General features: G+C 50.2%; 1 protein-coding gene across 1 annotated transcript; it reads right to left on the bottom strand.

Annotated features, from left to right (window-relative positions):
* Nucleotides 1-1917: 1917 nt before the first annotated feature.
* LOC134016327 (plexin-A1-like) lies at nt 1918-9497 on the bottom strand (the record flags this gene model as incomplete). Its single annotated transcript, XM_062455705.1, has 5 exons — nt 1918-2020; nt 2268-2421; nt 3691-3814; nt 4283-4383; nt 9366-9497. Coding segments are annotated over 5 exons (537 nt in total), but the record flags the coding sequence as incomplete, so codon positions are not given.
* Between the last annotated feature and the right edge of the window lie 2085 nt (nt 9498-11582).

Here is an 11582-nt window from a genome sequence, read left to right as displayed (position 1 = left end):
ACCCCTAGAGAGACCGGTGTGTTAACTGCTAAGGAATGGGCGTTATTGGGAGTTGTAGTTCTTCCTCTCCCTCCAGACTACTGATCCTAATAAATCTGTGTTAGATGGAGTGTGACCTTTGAACCTAGCTGATTACCAAGCAGACCATGGGGCCACAGGAGCATAATGTTTGTCCATGTCTGTGAGCAGTTTGGTCCATGTCTCTGGAGCGACTCCAACTAGACCCCCTCCCACACAGAGCACACTGAGTGGGTGGCCGGCTAGGCCCGCTGGAGAGCCTGGACCCACGGTGAGCCTCCAGCCTGGCAGCGAGAGCCTGTCCTGGGGGAGGGGGCTCAGGCTGCCCCCTCCCCTCCCCCCTCCCCTCCCCCCCCCAACCTCCATAAGTGGTTCTCTCCACAGATCTCAGGCCTGCATGTATTAATGCTTTTCAGATGAAAATGAGTATTGTGGACAGACAGAAGGGCTAACCTTTTAGCAGCGCGCACACATTATATCACACAATGGACACAATCTCTCTCTCTATCAGTCTCTCTCTCTATTTCTTCCTCTCTCCCTTCCTATCCCTTCCCTCCCTCTCCTCCCTCTCCATAATAAATGCATTCAACCCTCTCCAAACCACAATTACACCATGACATTCTCTCTGCGAAGCAGCTCTAATATAATCATACAAGTACAGTAAACACACACTCTAAAACACACACACTCACAATCTCTCTCACACGCACACACACATATAATGGTACAATCATATAATAAGTCCAGTCCTGTTCTACTGTTAAGCATGTACCATCCCTGCTGGCAGTGTACATAGCTGGGTCAGACCTACTGGTGTCCAAGCCCACCCACTATGTGTGTGCGTGTGTGTGTGTGTGTGTGTGAGAGGATGTGTGTGTGAGTGGCGGGACGGGAGTCAGTTGGCTGAGCGGTGAGGGAGTCGGGCTAGTAATCCGAAGGTTGCCAGTTCGATTCCCGGTCATGCCAACTGACGTTGTGTCCTTGGGCAAGGCACTTCACCCTACTTGCCTCGGGGGGAATGTCCCTGTACTTACTGTAAGTCGCTCTGGATAAGAGTGTCTGCTAAATGACTAAATGTAAATGTAAATGTGAGTGAGTGTATTTATGTGTGTGTGTCAGAGTGTGTGTGCGTTTGTGTGTCAGAGGTGTGTGTGTGTGTGTGTGTGAGAGTGTGTGTGTGTGTCAGAGTGTGTGTGTGTGTGTGTGTGTGTCAGAGTGTGTGTATGTGTGAGAGAGAGAGTGTGTGTGTGTGTGTGTGTCAGAGTGTGTGTGTGTGTGTGTGTGTGAGAGAGAGAACAGCGCGTGTGGCTGTGTCCTGGCTTGTCTGTCAGCCCACACACTCCTGGGTCAGGGGTCACATGGGGGAGTGTGTGGGTGCTGCCACACTGGCAGCATGCTGTGGGGAATATTCTACTGTAATGTGGGTTACACACACACACACCCTGACACACACACACATACACACAGGATTATTGGCAGTACGACAGGCTTTGATGATAGGATGTCCAAGTGGTCTCCAGGAGAGGAGAGAGGAGGAAGAGAGAGAGAGAAAGTTAAAGAGAGAGAGACAGTTAAAGAGAGAGACAGTTAAAGAGAGAGAGACAGTTAAAGAGAGAGAGGACAGTTAAAGAGATAGAGACAGTTAAAGAGAGAGACAGTTAAAGAGAGAGAGACAGTTAAAGAGAGAGAGACAGTTAAAGAGAGAGACAGTTAAAGAGAGAGAGACAGTTAAAGAGAGAGATCCCAGATTTGAGGAGACATAACTCAGGATGGTAAAACATTTTCAGTGACATCAGAGGAGCTCCAAGTCATTAAGGAAATGACATTAAGATTCTGATCTCATCACACACACACACACACACACACACACACACACAGCAGTGAGGGGGCAGGAGGACTCACGACTGGTGCACGGTGCAGTTGTAGAGACAAAGTCCACACTAGCGAACTTCATCCCTGTCTCCTTAGACTTCAGATTACTGCTTCACCACACGCTTATCACCTAGGAAACAGGCACCGTGGATGCACATGACAACGCCATTCTAGGGACTGTGTTAACGTGAATGAACTGAACACTCTAATCCGAACGTTCTAACTTGAAACATCTGACTAATTCTAAACGAACATTCCAACCTCAACATTCTAATGTGAATGTAAAAAATAATATTTTAACACGAAGAAAAACCTTTTGTATCCTAAATGTTGTAATAGGAATGTTGTGTGGTGTGTGTGTGTTGCGTGCGCCTCACCGTGGTCCCTGGTGAAGGGGGCCACATCCCGGATGCTGGGGGGACAGGCAGTACACGCGCCCCCCAAACACCTGACCCTCCGTCTCTGTGAAGTCCTGGAAGAGCAGTTCACCCCCGCTGAGAGGTTAGGAACATTCTGGGTCTGCAGCACCAACTACAGGAGGGGAAGAGGAGGGGGAGGAGAGGGGAGGAGACGAGTTGAGAGGAGGGGATGGGGAGGAGGATGGGGGAGAGGGGAGGAGAGGGGAGGAGAGGGGAGGAGGATGGGGGGAGAGGGGGAGGAGAGGGGAGGAGGATGGGGGAGAGGGGAGGAGGATGGGGGTGAGAGGGGGAGGAGTTAGAAAATGTGAGCATTGATGACACATGTAATTCCACAAAATTAAAAAATAAAATAAAAAATACAATTAAAAACGGTTTTGAAGAAAGGGGTTCTAGAGTTTGAAAAAGATTTGCAAAAAAAAGTTTCAAAAGGTTTGAAAAATATATTAGCGATTTGTTTTAAAAAATAGGTTTGCATCATTGATGAGTACTTGATCTAGCCTGGTCCTAACCAGACTCTCGTACATTGCATTTGTACAGAGAGTCTGGCCTCGCTCCATTGACAAGCGTTAACTTCCTTGAAGGCGGGTACTCTGTTGAAGTTTAAAACTATTGGATCTTCCCAGAGCCACTCTGGATCTGCCATAACCAATCGCTAGCGTTCGCCTTAGCCAACTCCTTCACGACTAACGAGCGAGCTGGAAAATCAAAACGAACCCTGTGGGGATCAAAGATTGTTCTTGCTCCGGCTTTAACTTCTGGATATTCGGCAGCGTTGCCACAACAGACCGAATGGCTTCGCTCGCATCTTTCTCCGCCTCCATTACGGAACTACAACACAAACTAGCGCACTACATCAACGTCATCGTTCTCAGCCACTCCCTCTGTTCGCTGATTGTACCGGTAAAAAGTTTACCGGAGAAATCTGACCAATATATCTAAAGCCAAGACACAGTACAGAAGCAGAATGAAAATTGAACGGAAGTACGTAAGAGAGCAGAACCAGGCTATACTTGATGATGACTCTACTAAAATCTACTGTACTCTACTATGCTTTACTCTACTCTGTTTTCAGCTTGTCTGTTTTCATCCGCTCTCCTCCTCTCCTTTCAGTGTGAAAAAAAGGTTTTCCCCAAAAAAGTTTTTCTAATGGCTGAATAAATGTTTGCGAAAAAGTTTCTAAAGGTCAAAAAATATTTTTGACAAAAAGTTTCGAAAGGTTGAAAATATATTTTCGAATATATTTCAGATTTCTTTTCGAAAATAGGTTTGCTATTCTGTGTTTGAACTGTCTCAGACATCTTTTTCATAGCCCCCAGGACGACGTTAATTTGAGCCCTGCACACACACACACACACACACACCTACACACACCCACACACACCTGGACTTCAGACATGGTGACAGACACGTTGGCAGGCTGGACGGAGAGGCGGACACACTGCTCCACCCTGGAGGCAAACCTCTGTGGCTCCTCAGCCCGCTGACAAGAGTCTCTCCTGGAGCACCTGGGGGGGGGGGGGGAGGGGAGGGAGGGGGGGGAGGGGAGGAGGGGGGGGATGAGGGAGAGGGAGGGGGGGGAGGAAGGGGGGGGGAGGAAGGGGGGATGAGGGAGGGAGGGGGGGGATGAGGAGGGAGAGGGGGGATGAGGGAGGGGGGGAGGAAGGGGGGAGGGGGGATGAGGGAGGGAGGGGGGGATGAGGGAGGGAGGGAGGGAGAGGGAGGAAGGGGGGAGGGGGGGAGGAAGGGGGGATGAGGGAGGGAGGGGGGGATGAGGGAGGGAGGGAGGGGAGGAGGGGGGATGAGGGAGGGGGGGGAGGAAGGGGGGAGGGGGGATGAGGGGAGGGAGGGGGAGGGGGGATGAGGGAGGGAGGGGGGGGGGGATGAGGGAGGGAGGGGGGGGGAGGTTGAGAGAGGTAAGATTTGGTGACTCAAGTTTATCCCAAACTGTGTGTGGTGCGTGTGTGTGTACTTACAGGTTGTGCAGGACACACCAGCCACAGTGAGGATCTCCAGAACCCAGACAGGAGCTGCAGAGGTTATACTGTTCACAGTTCTCCACTGGCACTCTGCTCACCTACACACACACACAATAAAAAGTGTTATTCACTAGATCTTGGGGTCTGGTGTTGTCTAGGTTATGTCCACCTCATATTTATTCATCACAACTCTCTCGACCCCCCCCCCCCCCTCTCCTAGGGGTCAGATGGATGGACAGACAGACGTTCTTGCAATGCTGACCGCCTCCGGCTAACACCAGCAGAACAGCTATTTTGGAGCGATGCGTGCGTGTAAGTTTGTGTGTGTGTATGTGTTGGCCATGGAAGGTTTGTGGTGCCTGAAGCTTTGACCACAGTTCCTCCTCTCAGCTGACTGAAGGATCAGAGGAGAGAGAACAGACTCTGCAACTAGACTAGGTTCCCAGAGTAAACACACACACACACACACCAGGTAACAGCATCTAGTGGCAGTGCTTAATCCTACACAGAGCCTATAGGAGATGATGGATCTGAACTGAGAGAGGGAGGGAGGGGTGGGGAGGGAGGGAGGGGTGGGGAGGGATGGAGGATGGAAGGATAGACGTAGACACATGGAAGGCAAAGAGATAGAGGCAGGGGTGGAGGGAGGGAGAGAGGCAGGGGTGGAGAGAGGGTGGAGGGAGGGAGAGGAGAGAGGCGGGGGTGGAGGGAGGGAGAGAGGCAGGGTGGAGGGATGGAGAGAGGCAGGGGTGGAGGGAGGGAGAGAGGCAGGGTGGAGAGAGGGAGAGAGGCAGGGTGGAGGGAGGGAGAGAGGCAGGGTGGAGAGAGGGAGAGAGGCAGGGTGGAGGGAGGGGAGAGGCAGGGGTGGAGGGAGGGAGAGAGGCAGGGTGGAGGGAGGGAGAGAGGCAGGGTGGAGGGAGGGAGAGAGGCAGGGTGGAGAGAGAGGCAGGGTGGAGAGAGGGAGAGGCAGGGTGGAGAGAGGGAGAGAGGCAGGGTGGAGGGGAGGGAGAGAGGCAGGGTGGAGAGAGGGAGAGAGGCAGGGTGGAGGGAGGGGAGAGAGGCAGGGTGGAGGGAGGGAGAAACTGGAGGGATGGCAGAAGGAGATATAGAAACCCACAGATGTAATTGCGTCTGATATTTCATTCCACATGTGTGGGAGTGGCTTGGCATCAGCTGCAGTAATTGGCCCAGCTGAGCCATTAGGAATGTGCTATCATAGCAGAATACTGTGATGGATGGATCCTTCTAGAAGCAGAGCCAGCCGACACACACACACACAATCCCCAGGAGAGTAGGCCATTGTTCTGGTCACCAAACAAATAAAGACCAGGCCTCATTTCACCACAAACCTTTCAATACCAGACGCTCTCCTCTTCCCTCTCCTCCTCCTCTCTTATCCTCCCTCATCCCTCTCTCCTCTCCTCATCCCCTCTCCTCAGCCCCTCTCTCCTTTCCTCATCCCCTCTCCTCTCCTCATCCCCTCTCCTTTCCTCATCCCTCTCCTCTCCTCATCCCCTCTCCTCTCCTCATCCCTCTCTCCTCTCTTCATTCCTCTCTCATCCCATCCCGTGAATGACTCACGGGGTGAACGTGAGTCATTCACCTGAACCTTGAATCAAGTTGTATTAGCTGTGATGTAGTTTCCTGACTTAACACACAACCACATCACAACCACAACAGCAGCTGTACAGAAACGCACTCTTGCAATTGCATTTAATTCCTGGAGGTAAGCAAAGAAAGACAGAGAAAAAGATAGTGAGAAAGAATGGAATAGAGATAGAGATAGGGAGAGAATGTTAGGGACAGAGAGAAAAATGGAAGATTGAGATTGAGAGAGAGAGAGAGAGAGAGAGAGAGAGAGAGAGAGAGAGAGAGAGAGAGAGAGAGAGAGAGAGAGAGAGAGAGAGAGAGAGAGGAGGGAGAGAGGGAGACAGAGGGAGAGATAGAGAGGGGGGGGGGATAGAGGGCCAGACAGAATGAACAGAGCACAGTAAATGATAGTGTAGACTATATCACTGTCACTGTCAGCGAAAGATCATCTGTCACGCTTCTCAGCTATCTTAAACACACACAACACACCAACCCACACACACCCCACACCACAAGTACCACACACACCACACACACCACTTCCTGCTCCTAACCCGAGTCACGCTGATCTGCTCAACTATAATAAGACGTCCGCTTTCCAAATCAGATCAGTCAGCTGATCCATCCTTTAGACATCAGATCAGAGGAACACACACGCACACACTCTCTCTAGCTCTCTTCCTCTTTCCTTTCCTTACTTTTTCTCCCTCTTTTAACCCCCTCCCTCCCCCCTCCCTGGGTTATCCTGTAGTGCTGACACCAGTGCTAGGTCTGGATCTGGATCAATACAGACCGACCATCAGACAGTCATTACATCGCCATGGAGACCACACTCTTGCATATTAACACTCGCACGTACTTCCTGCTCTACACCAGGTCACACGACCTGACCTGGACATGAAGCAGCAGGGTCACATGACCCTGTGTGTCTGGAGGGGGAAAACTACACAAGATCTGATTGGAGCAGAGAGAAAATTAACATGTTCAATTACTGAGCACCAATCCTCTCTCTCTCTCTCCCTCTCCCTCTCCCTCTCCCTCTCCCTCTCATCTCCATGTATAAATCCAGGGCTAACTGAAATCTGGTTCTTGCCAGAGTTGCAGGCAGCTTAATGTAGTCCTGGGCCGAGCAGAGCCAGGGTGGGGCTCAGTATGCTGGCAGAAAGGGAGGGAGAGAGAGGGCAGGAGGGAGGGAGGGAGAGGGGGGGAGGGAGAGTTGACCTCAGGTCTACCATCATTCTCTCCCTGAACAGTGGGAGGCGGAGAAAAAAGAGAACTCTTTGAACCAATTACATTTCCCCACCCCCTCTCTTCTCACTCCTCACTCCTCTCTCCTCTCTCCTCACTCCTCTCTTCTCCTCACTCCTCTCTCCTCACTCCTCTCTTTTCCTCACTCCTCTCTCCTCACTCCTCTCTCCTCACTCCTCACTCCTCACTCCTCTCTCCTCACTCCTCACTCCTCTCTCCTCACTCATCTCCTCACTCCTCTCTTCTCACTCCTCTCCTCACTCCTCACTCCTCTCCTCACTCCTCTCCTCACTCCTCTCTCCTCACTCCTCTCTTTCCCCCTCTTCCTCTCAGAGTGGAGAAAACCCAGACAAGCTGTTCTGAGTCGTCATGAAAACCCTTTCAGAGAAAGAGCATGCGAAAGAGAGAGAAAGACAGAGAGAGACAGAGAGAGAGAGAGATATTCTCGTTTAACATCTCTGCCAGTGATCGAACATGTGTCATGTTCATCATTTCCTGTGTCAGAGCTTCTCCAATCAGATCCATTTATATCAATTACACCTCACTTCCTCTCTAAAGACTCTCAAATACACACAGTCAACGTCCTCTACTGAGGAGGAGGAGAGGGAAAGAGGAGGAGGTGGAAGAGAAGAAAGAGAGAGGAGGAGAAGTTCTATTGATGAAAAGACTCAAGCTGTGTGTGTGTGTGTTTGTGCATGCGTGTGTGTGTGTGTGTTTGTGCATGCGGGTGTGTGTGTGAGATCCAGTTCAGTACAGTAGGCTAGGACCCAGGAGAGGATGTGGCCTTAATGGACATGTGATCTCCCTGGCTGTTATTGCGATCTCTAAATAAAGCTGTCAGATTCAAATGCATGAGCAGGAAGTACAGCATCCCCCAGAGCAAAGAAGTCCAGTACGGTGGCCCATATGGACCATATTCATATTCATCAATTACAGCACATGGGAGAGTCTTTATAAAGGTGTGTGCGTTTCTGTGAATGTGTATGAGTGTATATGTTTGTGTGTGATTGTGTGTATGTATGTGTGTGTGTGTGTATTTATCTGTGTGTATATGTGTGTATTTATGTGTGTGTGTGTGTGTGTGTATAAGGGAGCATGCCAGTATTGACGAGCGAGTCTCTTTAATGAGCTTTCAAGAGCAGAACCTCCAATTAGAGCTTATAGAACTGCACATGACAGACAGGACAGGGGGAGGAGAGGAAGGAGGAGAGAGGAGAAAGGGATGAAGAGGGAGGGAGGAGAAAAGAGAAGGAGGGGGGAAAAGAGGGAGGAGAGAGAAGGAAGAGAGAGGTGGAGGAGAGAGATGAAGGAGGAAAGAGAGGGAGGAGAGAGAGGGAGGAAAAGGAGGAGAGAGAGGGAGGAGAGAGATGGAGGAGAGAGAGAGGGAGGAGAGAGATGGAGGAGAGAGAGAGAGGGAGGAGAGAGAGGGAGGAAAGAGAGAGAGGGAGGAGAGAAAGGGAGGAGAGAGAGAGAGGGAGGAGAGAGAGGGAGGAAAGAGAGAGAGGGAGGAGAGAGAGAGGGAGGAGAGAGAGAGAGGGAGGAGAGAGAGGGAGGAAAGAGAGAGAGGGAGGAGAGAGAGGGAGACCACCTTTCCCAGGCTGGGTTAAAGACAGGGACACGTCTACCAATGAGACTCAATGAGCCGTGTGTGTGTGTTAGGGCTGGGCGATATATCGAATATCAGCGATAATATTGCAATAATTTTGACGACAATGTAAAATGTGAAAATATCGTGAATATCACATATTCAAAAAGAATGCTGGTCCTTGTGTTGCTTGTGTTTTACGATCAACGTCTGGCTTCCCTGTGTTCACACACACACACACAGACACACACACACAGACACACACCGTTTGTGCGCATGTGCACAAACTGAAAATTGCACACACACAGGCACTCTCTTTTGCTCTTTTTTTGTCCTGTCACATAAGGAACTCTGCATTGTTCCATGTGAGGTCCATTTTGTTTGCTTAAATTTGCACCACACATTTTGTAACTTCGTAACAATAGCTGTTCTATCTAAATTGTTTTTGCTGTTTTCTAATGGGGGCAAAAGAAAATCATGTCTTTTTATTATTTAAATGCAAATGAAAACATATCGAGATATATATCGAATATCGTAAAAATTTGATAAATTCTCGAAATCAAGATAAAAATGTTTTTTATATATCGCCCAGCCCTAGTGTGTGTGTCCTACCTGCTGGTCGGTCAGGGTGTAGATGTGTGTGTGTGTGTGTCCTACCTGCTGGTCGGTCAGGGTGTAGATGTGTCGGTGGTCTGGACTGAACACCAGGTCTCTGAGGATGGGGCTGCCGTCGTTTACCACCACACTCTCATACTGCAAGGCAGGCTGGGAAACTGAGTCCACCAGGATCTGGAGGATAAACACAGCAAGAACACTATGAGGCACTCTGATTCACACATGCTCTCTCATTCGAGGGGAGGGGAGGGGAAGAGGAGGGGAGGGGAGAGATGGGGAGGGGTGGGGAGGGGAGGGGAGAGGAGTGGAGGGGAGAAGGGAGGAGGGGAGAAGAGAGGAGAGGAGGGGAGGGGAGGGGAGGAGGGGAGAGGAGGGGACATTTGTACTGTATGTGTGTGTGTGTGTGTGTGTATGTGTGTGTGTGTGTGTGTGCGTGCGTGTGTGTGCGTGTGTCCTTATGTAAGGGGGAGTGCTTTGGGGGGATGGAGGACCTTGGACAATAACAACAGCTGTACCCTTTCCCCTCAGACACACACACACACACACACACACACACACACACACACACTCCAACACACACAGCTGATGGTCAGAGGAGTGTGACCTCCTGTTTCTGACTAATGATGTACTCAACCCAGCAGCCAGGTCAACCTGATTAATGAACAATATACACCTCGCTCCATCCATCCCTCCATCCATCCTTCTCTCTCTCCATCCCTCCATCCTGTCATCCCTCACTCTCTCTCTGTTCCTCAGCTGGTTGGACTGAAGGAGGAGTTTCTTGCAGTGGGGAAGAAGTGAGCTGGTCATGAGGAAGAGGCTCTACCAGGGCTGGTCATGTTGTGTGCCATGCTGGCTCAGTGCTGTTCAGCAGCTGTTCTGAGGTCCAGGCTTGTGGAACTGATGGGTACCTGGCAGTTTAGACTGACCAATCAAGACTTTTAGAAAATAAAAAAATCTCAGAGTGGAGGAACAGCCGGGAGAGAGAGAGGGGAGAGAGGAACAGAAAGTAGAGAGAGGGGGGAGAGGGGAAAAGGGGGTTGGAAGAGAGCACTAGAGAGAAGGAGAGAGAGGAGGAGATGTCCACACATTACTCCAACAATAGTCTCCTGGCCTCAGGCCTAACGTTACGTCTGATCTAGAGAAATATCCACTCTTCCACTCTCCTCGTAAGAGATATTAAATGCTTGTGTGTGTGTGTGTGTGTGTGTATCCACCTGGCTAAATGTGTAGCATCCAGAGCCCTGTAGCAGACATCACTGCAGTAGAAGGACTGACACACACAGAGCATCTGCCCTCTCAGTGAGACAAAGTACTGACACACACACACACAGCATCTGCCCTCTCAGTGAGATGAGGAAGAGCTGGAGGAAAAGCAAGAGAGAGGAGAGATGAGGAGAGATGAGGAGAGATGAGGAGAGAAGAGATGAGGAGACATGAGGAGAGATGAGGAGAGGAGAGATGAGGAGAGATGAGGAGAGATGAGGAGAGAAGAGGAGAGGAGAGATGAGGAGAGATGAGGAGAGAGGAGGAGAGGAGAGATGAGATGAGGAGACATGAGGAGAGATGAGGAGAGATGAGGAGAGATGAGGAGAGATGAGGAGAGATGAGGAGAGGAGAGATGAGGAGAGATGAGGAGAGATGAGGAGAGATGAGGAGAGATGAGGAGAGATGAGGAGACATGAGGAGAGATGAGGAGAAAAGAGATGAGGAGAGATGAGAGATGAGGTGAGATGAGGTGAGATGAGGAGAGATGAGGAGAGATAGAGGGATGGATAGAGGGATGGAGGGAGGGATAGAGGGAGGGATAGAGACACTTGTGTAATGAAATCCCCCAGCAAGGCTCAGATGAGAGCCCACTCTCCCGATGAGAACAAGCAATTTCATTAAACACACACACACAGGTAAGAGATTGTGCTAACACGCACACACACAAGCATACTCACACACACACACACACACACATAAGCATACTCTCACACATGCGCACACTCGAGCACATACACACAAACATACATGGATACAGTACACATACACACACACACCGTACATTCACACAGTACGCACACACACACACCCCTAATAAAGACCTTCACATGCTGGCTATAGAATGAGACAAAGCTAAGTCACATGACAAGATCAATAATTTTCACTTAAACTACTGGACAACATCTATCAGCTGGGAGAAAGATGGTGTGTGTGTGTATGATTCTGTCTCAGTGTGTGTGATTCGGTCTCAGTGTGTGTGTGTGTGATTCT

Source organism: Osmerus eperlanus, unplaced genomic scaffold (genome assembly GCF_963692335.1).
Source record: "Osmerus eperlanus unplaced genomic scaffold, fOsmEpe2.1 SCAFFOLD_283, whole genome shotgun sequence".
NCBI lineage: Eukaryota > Metazoa > Chordata > Actinopteri > Osmeriformes > Osmeridae > Osmerus > Osmerus eperlanus.
The sequence above is the reverse complement of the archived record's forward strand: the minus strand, read 5'-3'. Positions and strand labels throughout refer to the sequence as shown.